Below are 13,494 nucleotides of genomic sequence, written 5' to 3'. Positions count from 1 at the left end.
TAAAGCTGCAATTCAGTCATTTCAGATGCTAAATTTCAATTCCTATTGACTAAAATTAAAATCTGGCATAAATGGGGGGCATCATGGTGGAGAAAGCAATTATCTTGCTGCTTTTAAGCCACCTAGAGCCACCTCTAGGTAAAATGGGCAGCATTCAGATATAATAAATAAAACATAAATATCTTACACACTTAAGAATAAATTGTATTGAACATCTGCAAAAGTATTCACAATTTTGTTACCAAAAAATAAGCAACTTTTTAATACATATGTTAGCATGTTTATTTACACTTATTTGTGTTCCTGGTTTCTTTTTTAGGCAAAAGGTCAAGATATAGTTCAGAGAAGCATTTTGGGACATATCCTCCCAGAGGCAATGGTGTGTTATTTGGAAAACTATGAACCAGAAAAATTTTCTGAAATTTTTTTGGGTGAATTTGACACTCCAGAAGCCATTTGGAGCAATGAAATGAGGTAATTAACATATCTTGTAAAACATACTTTTTCTTCATTGTATTCTCATTGATAATTGCTGCATATAATTAAGATAAGATAACCTTTATTGTCATTTTTTTACTGTGGGCACAACGGCACACATCAAAAATGAAATTTAGTTGCCCGATCTCAAAGTGAAACACATACATGACAGACACCTAACCATACTATGTACAACATATGTATAGACCCACACCCCTACATATACATAACAAATAAATATTAAATACCGCCCATCTTGAATACATAACAGAAGGAGGAAGCTTGAGAGTTCACCAGGTTAATGCTGTATGGAATGAAACTATGGCTGAATCTGGATGTTCTGCTACGGATAACACGAAGCCTCCTCCCAGAAGGTAACAAGGAAAACAGGTCGTGAAGAAGATGTGTAGTGTCCAGATAATCTTGCAGACCCTGCTCAAGCAACGCTTCTCTGCTATGTCCTGGATGGGAGGGAGGAAGCTGCCAATGATTTTTTCGGCCATCCTCACCACTCTCTGCACCGCCTTCCTGTCTGAAGCAGTGATACTTCCAAACCAAACTGTGATGCTGTATGACAGGATCGTCCCCCTGTAGAAAGTGGTCAGGACAGGGGAAGGAAGATGTGCTTTTCTCATGCGACGCAGAAAATGCAGGCGCTGCTGAGCCCGCTTTGCCAGTTTCTCACTGTTGAGCAACCAAGCCAGCCTACTCGTTAGCTGCACACCCAGGAATTTGATGCTGGTAACCATCTCCACAGGTGAATCATTAATGCACAGAGAAGTGTGGCTGTGCTTTCCTTTTCTGAAATTGACAATGAACTCTTTGGTTTTTCCGGTATTTAAAACTAGTCTGTTTTCCTTACACCAGTTCACCAACCCCTCAACCTCCTTGTGGTAAGCTTCCACCTTGTCATCCTGAATAAGGCCCACTACTGTTGTATCATCTGCGAACTTCACAATATGGTTGGTGGCAAACCTAGCACAACAGTCATGGGTCAACAGGGTGAACAGCAGTGGACTTAGGATTTAAATGTTTTAGCAGCTTGTCACAAAGAAGCAGATTTAATGTCTGATGAGAAAATCAGTGCCTGAAAGAATGTTAATGTTTCTTTGATTAAAGAGATATTTGCAATTTGCAGGCGCCTAATGATAGAGAAGATAGCTGCGCACCTTGCTGACTTCACCCCTCGTCTTCAAAGTAATACAAGAGCACTTTACCAGTACTGCCCCATACCAGTTATCAATTATCCTCAACTGGAAAATGAGTTGTTTTGCAATATTTATTACCTCAAACATCTTTGTGATAAGCTTCGGTTTCCTGATTGGCCAATTAAAGATCCTGTAAGTCAATTTGTGGTCATCTTTCTAATTTCTAACATTGGGGACTTGAGAAATAAATGGAAGTATGCCAAGAAATGTGAGATCCCTATTCTCATAGCTGTCAGGCTCATCATGCTCCAATTGTGACATAAATGTTTATATGTTTAATTTAAATTAGTTGATATTGTTCTTTCAAATTTACAAAAAATAAGAAATAAAAGGAAAAATGAGATAATAGTTTTTTTCTCTCTATTCTTGAAAATATCTTTTTGAAAGAGCTTTTCTAACCATGTTATCGAAAATTAGCACCATAGCCATTTATCATTCTGAAGAGATGAAAAGTGTAATGTAAGGATTTTTTTAAAAGAACCCTCTCCCCCAAACCAGAAAATCCTAGTCCCATCTATTTGTTACCACCACCCTGCCTGTTATGGTTCATATATTCCCCACCCCACCCCCAAATTGTTAAGTAGAGCCACTATCCATAGTTAGAATTATTAGAAGAGTGATTATTGGATAAAAAGCCCTTACATGGAAAAGCTAAATAGAAATCTTCTGTATTCAGGTTAAACTCTTAAAAGATACTCTAGAAACCTGGAAGAAGGAAGTTGAGAAGAAGGCACCTACAATGTCCATAGATGATGCTTATGAAGTTCTGAATCTGCCAAAGGGTCAAGGATTGTAAGTTTCTAATTATGAAAAATAATTGAAAGCAACATTCTAAAATGAATGGATTTAAGCCTTTATACTGCTGTCTGAATTCAGCGTAATGTATAGATTTTGGTGTTATACAAAATGTATAAATCTAATGGATCAGATGAACTATTTCAAAGACTCTGTTGCCAAAATTAAAATTTAAATATATTTTGATATTAATGTTATAGATGCAAAAGGTAACTACAAATGCATTTTTCCTTCTGACTAACAAAATATTGAATTGCACGTAATACATATAATCCTTTCTGTACTTTATAGACACGATGAAAGTAAGATCAGGAAAGCTTATTTTAAACTGGCTCAGAAATACCATCCTGACAAGAATCCAGAAGGTCGGGTAAGTGTCCTATATTAAATATATGTGATGCTTAGAGAAAGCGTTGTGTCCTAATCCAGTAACAGAATGTTTAGTATATTAAGTTTTGCCACTTGCTTTACAAAATAAGAGTACATTCATATACACATTCCTTTGTATGTTTTTAGTTCTCTCTTTCATTCAAAATTAACTAACATTTATTGGGTCAATTCAACAATATTATAAACAAGAGTTAGGAAGGAGAATGAAGCTATGGAGAGGCTCTAGTAGGTCAGATAGTCACATTGAAAAAAAATTTTTTTAGAATGTCAACATTTACTGTTTAAGCTTTCCTGTCCCTGTGCTTATGCTGATCTGACTAAATAGGTTTAAAGAAATCCAATCTGAATTGAAGTTGTCATTTCTCCGTTGGATAATTTCCTTGCAGCTCTCCCGCATTTTTGTTCCAAGAAAGTAATGGGCAATTTTTTCTTTCCTGTGGTCAAGTACTCCTGAAGATATTTTCATACAAGTAGTCCTTGAATTATAACCACAATTGAGCCTGGAACTTTGGCCATAGTTGTTTCAGTTGTCAATTGAATCACCATGATACAATTTTACAACTGCTTTTATTAGGGTCATTAAGCGAGTCACATGATTGTTAAGCAAATCACCCATTCATAAACCCAAACCCAGCTTATCAAGTGGGCATCTTTTGCTAGAAAATGGCAAAAATGTTGCAAAATGCAATAATTAGAGCTGATGGTAAGTCTAACTCAATTGAAGGGTGTTCCTTTCTATGGAACTCAATGGCCAGTGAGTTGCTGGAGCTAACCTATAAGGATGTAAAGATATCTGGCTAACATATTTTGCATAAGAGGAAAAGAGTCTTTCAAACTGCAGCAGGACAAGCATAGGGAGATCAAACTCGAGGAGAGAGGGCTGTGAGTAAAGGCTAAATGTTATCAGAATTAAGATTAGTTCATTTCTGCCCTTAGAAATGGTAGTTACTCTGTTATGGTATCAGGCAATCAAGCTGTGGACAAGCTCTGAGTTAGGCTGTAGCAAGTACTGTATTTAGTATTTGCATATTGCAAGTTTTTTGACAGAATAATAGTTTGTAGAATAAAAAGTTAAAAATAAAATAAAAGAAGGAACAGCATTACTGAAAATGATGTGCTATGTATACCTACTCCTAAAGAACTTATTTGTTTTGCAACATTATTAAATTTATTTTCAGATAGTATTTATATACATTTCTTTGTCTTTTTTTTAAACTACAGGATATGTTTGAAAAAGTCAATAAAGGGTATGAGTTTCTCTGCACAAAGTCTTCTAAAATTGTCGATGGTCCAGATCCTGAGAATATAATTCTGATTTTGAAAACTCAAAGTATCCTTTTTAACAGACATAGAGAAGGTAATTAGATCTAGCATCCAATGTTTTAGACAGAACTGAGTAGCTGTAAAAAAAATAGCAAATATATACTCCCACAGTTATTAAATAACTTCAGTACTAGAATACTACAATACTTAGGCATCATTAATCATATATAAATAAAATTGCTAGAGTTTCAACTTGTGTTTGGTAGATTTCTCATTTTGTAGCTAATGTATAAATCTTAACATACAGTTCCAAATAAATATATCAAACTAATAATGAAAAATATATTCATGCAGTTATGTTAAAGTATTTTAGTCTCAGAATAATATATCAAATGTATTTTCTCTCCAAAATAGAGAAAGAACTTGTTAGAAATTGTGAAACTTGTTATAAAGGAGAAAACAAGTGATTGTAAAACAGAAGGGCAACTTCAATATTTTTACAAGTAGTTCAAGTTCACTCTTTCCCAAAGCAGTGTGTTTCAACCATATTCTTGCTTGTAAAGCTTTCAGATCTATCAGAGATCTTTAATGTTATCTCGAATTCTATGTGTATAGTAGATTTTGATGTGGCATATAAGGAAAGAATGAATTCCAGATAATTTTATATGTTTATTAAACTTTCTTTAGTTCTAATTTATGACAGTTTCTGAGGAAATATCTTTGTTGTTGTTTTAGAAAAGAAAAGCCAGCAAAAGGTATTACATGTTAGGGTTTTCAGTAAGATTCAATGGGTCTAAAATATTATAGCAGAAATATGTTAAAAATCAGAGAAGTATAACTTGCAGCATAGAATACTAACTTCAAAGATTTCATTGCAGATATTGATTTCTGACATTCTGTTCCTTTTCAGATTTGAAGCCGTATAAGTATGCGGGCTATCCCATGTTGATTAAGACAATCACGATAGAAACTTCAGATAACCTCTTGTTTTCCAAAGAGTCTCCTCTGTTGCCAGCTGCTGCTGAATTAGCCTTCCACACAGTAAATTGTTCAGCACTTAATGCAGAAGAACTAAGAAGAGAGAATGGAATAGAGGTACATTCAAACTTACTAATATAAGTTTTTGTTGTATTATATTCTGCAAAGGGGAGAAATGGATTTTAAGAATGATTATTACTAAATATTTTCAGGAATATTAATTTGCTCATACAGGCACCATGTTATAAATACAAAATTTTTAACATAAAACTGCCTTTGAGTTTGTACAAGCAGAATAAATTTTAAAACTCTGCTGTTTTGACTTCACATTGTAGAATAATAGAAGTGTTTATGAGCAAATAAATATTTGGGCTATTAAATCTCAGGTTGTAGCAGAAATAGACATCATAATACCTTCAAGTATTCTTCATCTGCCATAAATCCTTGTCTCTGCTGCTGCTGGCTGATATGAATGGGATTTGATACGGAAATACTAGATTGTCTACAGTTGTATTATAGCTTTAAAATATTGTTCAGAGTTGATAGATATAGCTTTCTATGATCAAATTTGATAGTTTTCCATTTGGCAATCTACCGAACAAGTGTCATCCATCCTTACAGGTTCTGCAAGAAGCTTTTAATCGTTGTGTTGCAGTCTTGACACGTTCTAGTAAGCCAGAGGATATGTCAGTCCAGGTAATTCTTAAAGAAATCCTATCATGCACATTGGTATAAGATCTAAAATATAAATAAAATACCAACTATACAAGAAACTGCAAAGATAGATTAGAACAGCAGTTCATTTTGCTCATAATTGTCTATGCCAAGCACCAGTACCATTCTTTTTAACTTCTATTATTATTTTATTTGTATGCCTAACTCACCGAAGCAACTCTAAGTAGCTAGCAGCATGTTAAAAAACAGTAGAAATAAACATCAAGCCAATAGCACATAACTCTATTCCATAAAACACCTGAGGTAAAAATAACAGAAAACCAAATTGTAAGGGACTTTTGAGGTCTTCTAGTCCAACCCCTTGCTCAAGCAGGAGATCCTATACTATGTCAGACAAATGGTGGTCCAGTTTCTTCTCAAAACCTCCAGTAATGGAGCATTCACAAAAAATTATTTTTCCTTAGTTTTAAATTGAATCTCTCTTTGATAAGTTTCCATTCATTGCTTCTTATCCTGCCTTCAGATGATTTGGAGAATAAGTTGACTCCCTCTTCTTTGTGTCAGCCCCTTAAATATTGGAAGACTATGATTATGTAGTTGTTTATGAAGAGTACTGGGCCTAAGACATAGCCTTGGGGTACCCCACTGCATATGTCCTTCCATGTAGATGTAATTCCATTAAGGACTAGAAATTGAGTGTGGTTGGTCAGCCAGTTTTCAATCCATCTGGTGATAATGCTATCTAATCCACAATTTGTATCTTACCAAATAGCAGGTTGTGGTCCACTTTGTTAAATATCTTACTAAAGTCCAAATATATTATGTTCGTAACATTTCATTGGTCAGTTTGTCAAAGAATGCAATAACATTTGTCTGACAAACCTATGTTGGCTTTGGCAACTTTGCTTGCCTCTAAGTGTTGGCAGATTTGTTGCTTTCCCAGGATCTTCTCTGGTATTGATGTTAGGCTGATTGGTCTTTAATTTCCTGGGTCCATTTGTTTTCCCTTTTTTGATGATTGGAATTATGTTAGCTTTTTTCCAGCCTCTGGACTGGAAAACCATTCTATAGAAACTCAGAGTTGTGACTGTCTTATTCCAAATGTTCCCTCTATATGATCTAGGGCCCTAAGAAAAAGGGACTTTTAGATATGAAAATAATTATTGAAAAAGAATCACTTAACTACATTTCTACAAGCCAGACAACTGTTAAAATGAGCGGGAATACAGAAAACTAATAATATAAAAATATATAAATAATGTACAGTTGGTCCTCAACTTACCACAATTGAGCCCAAAATTCATGTTGCTAAGTAAAACAGTTGTTAAGTGAATTTTGCTTATTTTACAACCGTTCCTATTAGAGTTGTTAAATGTTGTTAAGTTAGTAGCATGGTTGTTAAGTAAATATGGTTTCTCCATTGACTTTGCTTGTCGGAAGGTCACAAAATTTAATCACTTCACCCAGGACATGGCAACAGTCATAAATGTGAACTAGTTACCAAACATCTGAATTTTGATCATGTGACCATCAGGATGCTGCAATGGTCATGTGTGAAAAACAGTCATAAATCATTTTTTCAGTGCCACTGTAACTTCGAACAGTCATTAAATGAATGGTTGTAAGTCAAGAACTACCTATATATTTGTTCTCATTGGAAAAGCACTGGTTGGATCCAAATTTAGTCCCATTTACTGAGATAGAAACTGAAAAGTTAATGGAGCTTACAGTGCCCATCAGGCTCTTGATTTTTTTTTCCTATTCATAGGTGTGTGGACACATTAGTAAATGCTACAGCGTGGCTGCTCAGTTTGAAGATTGCAGAGAGAAAATTACTGAAATGCCCAATATTATTAAGGACCTCTGCAGAGTGCTGTTTTATGGCAAGGTAAACTCTTGCTTGGCAGCTGTGTTAATGCCTTTCTCCAACTCTTTCAGAATAGTTCCTGTATGATATGGATGCTATGTAATTTTATGAGAAAATCTCATTCAAAAGAGATTCATATTTCTTAGCATGTGAAGAAGATATTTTTGTCTTAGCCTGCTAAACTAATTTTGTTGAACATAGTAAGCTTCTAGCATCAGTAGACCATTTGTTTATCATATTGCACTTTAATTATACTATTACGTTATATATTATAGTATAAGCAATTATACTGTAAGAAGTATAGGGGGGGAAACAGAAATGTGCAAGTCATTGTGGCATTTTACATTAATAGATCTCTTGATTAATTCCTACTGAATTTCAACATTGTCACTAAAATCTCCAAACAAATGTGTTTATTCCTGTTTAGAACATTCCACGTGTGGCTTCAATTGGAGTAGAATGTGTCAGCTCATTTGCTGTTGATTATTGGCTACAGACACATCTGTTCCAAGCTGGCGTTCTTTGGTATTTATTAGGCTACCTCTTTAACTATGATTATACACTGGAAGAGAGTGGCATTAAAAAGAGCGAAGATTCTAATCAGCAGGTAATCATTATGCATTGCTAATAGACTGCTAATTTTTTAAAATAATGAAATGCTACATTTTAAATTAACTGAAAAATATTTCTAGCATGCTCTTAGGAATGTACAGATTAATTTTAAATCCTTACTCAGGATTGTTGAATATGCCTTTAAATAAACCCTTCAGTGTGTATTGTGGCTTTTACATAAACAATTGAAGAAGAACTATGAATGAATGAATGAATGAATGAATGAATGAATGAATGAATGAATGAATATCCTAGTACTCAGTGTTCTCTTTCTGTTGGCTCAGAGTATAGTAATAAAATTTGAAAATTTCTTCTGCTTCAAGAGAGACATAGCCAATTCAAGCAAGATTTTCTCTCCTCCTCCGGAAATTAAATCTACATTAATTTAGAGCTTTCATCAACTTTTTAATCTGTGTTTAGAAAAACTGTTCCGTCACCATGGGTCTTACATTGATCCTAATAAGATAGACCGTTTGCAGTCCAGTAGCCTGTGAGGTACAGCATTTTCAGATTTAATCACAAACATGGCTCATTTCATCAGCGAGCACTAGTTTTAATAAAAGTGCCAGCCACCATACCAGTCTCTTGACAATAGAGGTAATCCTCACTTAATTACATTCATTCAGCAACTGGTTGGAATTATGACAGCACTAAATGAAGGGATTTACATCCAGTCTTTGAAGTTCCAACCATTGAAACTCCTCCATGGTAACATAAGAAAAATCGGGCTCATCTACATTTAGGATCACTGCCCCCACCCATTTCTGGCTGATCTTCATTCTTGACTTTGCCTTCCCTCCACTGGGCTCACTATCCTAGCCGTGCACATTAGAAACTCTCCACAGGCCAGCGAGTGAGAGCTATGGGTCGATGTGTGTGTACCGCACTATGCACCACTATTGGCCAGGACATCCTTTTGAATGCCAGCCAGGGCCTCCTTTTATGTCTGAACACTGGAACAAAAGGAAGACCCAGATGGCATGCAAAAGGATGTCCTTTCATGCTGGTACAGCCAGGTTCTTCTTTCACAAAAGGAGGCCTTGGTTGGCACACAAAAGAGGGTCCTGTTCACCTTGGTGCAAAAGAAGGTGACATGAAAAAAGATGCTAGCAGGTATGGTATGTAGGGCAGTTGGAGCAACTGGTAGTGGTGGGTAGGTGGGCAGCCAAAAGAACAGAGATGGAAAGATAGGTGGATAAGGAGAATTGAATGGAGATAGTTCCCTCTTCCAAGAATGGTTTGGGTCTGGGTAAATCATTATCTAATGACCACAAGGGATTCACTCGGATTACCAGAATTGCCATTGCTAAGCAAAGTGGTTACATGACATTTCACTTAGCAACATCATTTAGCAATGGAGTTAAATGTTGTTACGTAGAATTACTTGTAACCTACAGTAATTATATTTCCTGGAAGATTTAGAAAGGATTCAGGAATTCAAGATTCAAATGACAGTCACAAAATACAATGATTTAGAAACCTGGGGTTTTGCACAAGCATATTAAAAGAGGATAGTCCTGAAAAATGTAAATTATAATGCTGCTTCTTCAGCTTAAAAACCCTCATATACTACCAGCAAAGCAGTCTTATAACTTACCATGAAGGTTGGATGATATGTGAAGCTTCTTGGTTGTGATCCGAAGCTGTTCCTCCTTATCAATATCATATTTTTTTTCTATGTAGATCTTTACCAAAGAGTCATGGAAATTTTGCAGAAAGGGGCATTCCAGTTCCTATTTCTTTCCATTGTTCCTTCAGAAAAGCTTTCATTTATTCATTTAGGAAGATTCTCCTGAATAGTGAGAGTAGACATAGAGTAAATGGCAATTGCCAGAATTGATAAGATTAAAGCTTTGTTTCTTTTGCATCTATATTCTTTCTGTAAAGAGAGAAGATGATATTAGAATAGATAACAAGTGTTGGATTTATTTGTATTTTTGGTGAATAGGAAGTAGCTAATACTCTTGCCAAACTCAGTCTCCTTGCTTTGAGTCGGCTTGGTGGATACCTTTCTGAAGAGCAAACTACACCTGAGAATCCAGCAATCAGAAAAAGTCTTGGAGTCCTGCTGACCCCTTACATTACAAGGAAACTTGCTGTGGTCAGTCCTGCTGAGGTACATGAAAAGTGTAACATAGTGCTTTTGTTTTTATTTAACGAAGATACTGCACCATGTTACTAAAATATATAATGTGTTAAGTTTTAATAGTGACAGGATATAAAAATATTCAATCATAACAGTATTAGAAAATAAACCTTGTAGTTTTCGGTATATTAGCTTCTGTAATTACTCAAGATATTTGAAAAATGTAGGAATTTGTTTCACTCTGCCTTTTTAATATGTCACATGTTCTTTCTGGTCAGGTCCTAATAGAGAGTTGTTAATTCTAAAGGTTTCATCACAGCGTCCATCAGCCACATAAAACTTATTTGAAATAGTCTTGAGTGCTACATATGGTAAATGAATGTACTGAAGATTGAATCACATTATATATACATTGCTGTCACATTGCTCGAGTGCTCCTAGTGGAAACCATACATTCACAATAGTGATTTGAATTATTGAATTTGAAGTCGACCTCTATGGCAAGACAGTACAAGTTTTCTGTTTCAATTTTTTGTCTGTTTGTTTGAATGTTTAAGGCAACTTAAATGGAATCACCTCTATTTTATTTCCAAAAAGAATAACATATTAAATAGTTAAACTGAGAAAAAATACTTGACCCAAAGTTATCCAATAAGTTCTGTAGTTGAGAGAGGTCCAACTATCAGCTTACGATACCTTAGAACCAAAACTAACAGTAATCTTCAAAGTGTGTTTAATACTGTATTAGGCTTATCAAAAGGCAGCTATTGTGAGAAGAGGAAAGAGTTATTAATATTTTTACATATTATTAATCCTAAAGGATTTCTGACATTTCACAAATATACCATTAAACATGCACAATCCAATTAAATAAACATAGAATACAAATTATTTAAACAACCAATCTGTAATACCTAGGCAAGAAAGTATCACAGCCTAAATGCCTTCTGGAAACACTTCATTTTGAGCTGTATTCAGAAAGCAGTGAGAATGACCTAATGTCCACTGGGAAGCCATTCCAAGAACTGGGATTGCTCCTGAAAAATAGTGCCTCCACAGCCTTCCTCACCTCCCTAAAATTGGGAACTACTAATGGCTTCTCTAAGCTGTATCAAATTGGCCAGCCAGTTCTAATGGGAGAATGGAGCTCTGCAGAAGGTTGGCTCCAAGCCATGTAGGGCTTTGTAAATTAGCACCAGAACTTTGAATTACACTGTTGACAACCAGTGAAGAGTCTATATGCTAACGTTATGTGTTCCCATCAGTAAATGCTGGTCAATAGACAAGTTGCCAGACTTTGAATCATTTGAAGTTTCTGACTTGCCTTGAAGGGCAACATAAAGCTATGTGAAGAAACAGAGCTGCTGATCCAGGAGAACACCCAAGTTACAGATTTGTTCCTTTTCTCTTTCCTTTATTTCTCATGAGCCACCACTGCAGCATGCAGAGAATGGTGGTGAATATACAGTTACTCCATCTTGCTCCAGACCTTTTCAGTCTGCAGGGACAGGGCTTTAGATCATCAGCTCAGCCTGCCATAGTGATATAAATCAGCATATTGCAATTTATTGGTGATAGTGGACTTCAAACTGCTGAACCACGTCTCCTTGTGGCTTCATGCAAATGTTAAATAGGAGTAAGGAAAAGACTGACTACTGAACCCAACTCTCCTTCATCCCAGGACTAAAACCAGTTACTGAGGAAAGAGCAGAAACACTGTGACCTCCAGTCCCCAACATTATCCCCATGCAGGTGATCCAGAGGGATACTATGGTTGATAGTATCAATTTTCTTATCTTGGATATGTTTTTTTAATTAAATATTTTTATATAGATTCTGAAAATGCTCAACAGCAACACAGAGAGCCCTTACCTGATCTGGAATAATCGGACAAGAGTTGAACTTCTTGAATTCTTGGAATCTCAGCAGGAAAGCATGATTAAAACAGTGAGGCACTTGTTCAAAATTGTTAGAATCGCATGTTGGGGGATTAAGTTATATACTGTAAGGTGCATTTGCAGGTTATTGTTGCTGCTTTTTCCAGAATGAGTAAATTATTTTCAGATGTACTGGGCTGTAATGTATATTAATTGCTTTAATATGAAAACATTTTGTGAAAAGCATCTTGAGTTTTTCAATGTTTTTGCTCAACAAAATATATATCTGAATTTGTTGAACATGATCATACGGTTTTGTCAATATTTTTATGACACACACGTATGTATTATTATAAAGAACAAATAAACACGAACACCAGGAAAAATTTAAACTAGAAAAGTTTAATCTAATGCCAAGCTTTCGTCGGCCAACTACCGACATCGTCAGTTATAATATGACTTTACCCAGGATTCGTGTTTTTAACAAAATTAGCAGTAACACATGTATTAATATACAATGAAACTTTCATTTAGTAGACAAATGAATTTTGAATGCAGCAAATCGGTCTGTCCAAACATCTTGAAATAATAAAAAGGTTCCATCCAAAATAACTTGGAAGAAACATTTAAATCTATGTTAATCTGACATCATATACAGCAATTTTTATGATTTGCATAATGACATTATTACATGCATGGCATAAATGCCAATCAGTGATCCATTGCACAAATGCAGTAAATGGCATAATTTATGATTTAATTAACTAATTTGGGAATAGATTCATTTTCCACCAATTGATCTATTAAATTGAAGTTTCACTACACTTATTGTATAGTTTAAATGTTGGTATTTTTGTTTGTCTTCCAATATCTACATTCAAGAATAATAGAGATGGACATATCTCCCATTTTCATCTGTCTACCATGCTAGCCTCTTAAGAAGTAAACTAAAATAAGATTCTGAACTCAACTGCAGGGAGTCCTCAACATACAACCACAATTGGGACTGGAAGTCATAAGTCAAGGCATCCACACACTGGACCCAATTTTACAACTGTTTTTATGACGTTCATTAAGTAAATAATGTGATCATAAGTCTAAATCACATGATTGTTAAGCAAATGACACAGTCATAAATACAAACCCATTCTCTGAATGGATGCTTTTTGCCAGATATCAATAAAACCGGTTTTCAGGATGTTGGAGTCATAAATGTGAACTGGTTGCCAAGCACTCAAAATACGGGGGGGGGGGGGGGGGGGGGGG

At 35.3% G+C, this 13,494-nt stretch overlaps 1 protein-coding gene across 2 annotated transcripts in view; it reads left to right on the top strand.

Annotated features, from left to right (window-relative positions):
* DNAJC13 (DnaJ heat shock protein family (Hsp40) member C13) overlaps positions 1 to 13,494 on the top strand; it is a 63,927-nt gene that overhangs the window by 38,839 nt on the left and 11,594 nt on the right. For both annotated transcript variants that reach the window (XM_015823121.1, XM_029285572.1), the window contains 11 exons: positions 320 to 474; positions 1,616 to 1,817; positions 2,362 to 2,477; positions 2,772 to 2,850; positions 4,092 to 4,227; positions 5,044 to 5,228; positions 5,733 to 5,807; positions 7,555 to 7,674; positions 8,081 to 8,260; positions 10,214 to 10,381; positions 12,185 to 12,298. In XM_015823121.1, the coding sequence (XP_015678607.1) occupies positions 320 to 474; positions 1,616 to 1,817; positions 2,362 to 2,477; positions 2,772 to 2,850; positions 4,092 to 4,227; positions 5,044 to 5,228; positions 5,733 to 5,807; positions 7,555 to 7,674; positions 8,081 to 8,260; positions 10,214 to 10,381; positions 12,185 to 12,298 (1,530 nt within the window). The remainder of the gene's footprint in view (positions 1 to 319; positions 475 to 1,615; positions 1,818 to 2,361; positions 2,478 to 2,771; positions 2,851 to 4,091; positions 4,228 to 5,043; positions 5,229 to 5,732; positions 5,808 to 7,554; positions 7,675 to 8,080; positions 8,261 to 10,213; positions 10,382 to 12,184; positions 12,299 to 13,494) is intronic.

Source organism: Protobothrops mucrosquamatus, unplaced genomic scaffold, assembly GCF_001527695.2.
Source record: "Protobothrops mucrosquamatus isolate PMUCROS unplaced genomic scaffold, P.Mucros_1.0 scaffold_177, whole genome shotgun sequence".
Lineage (NCBI taxonomy): Eukaryota > Metazoa > Chordata > Lepidosauria > Squamata > Viperidae > Protobothrops > Protobothrops mucrosquamatus.
Note: the sequence above shows the minus strand (reverse complement) of the source record. Positions and strands in the feature narration are given on the sequence as shown.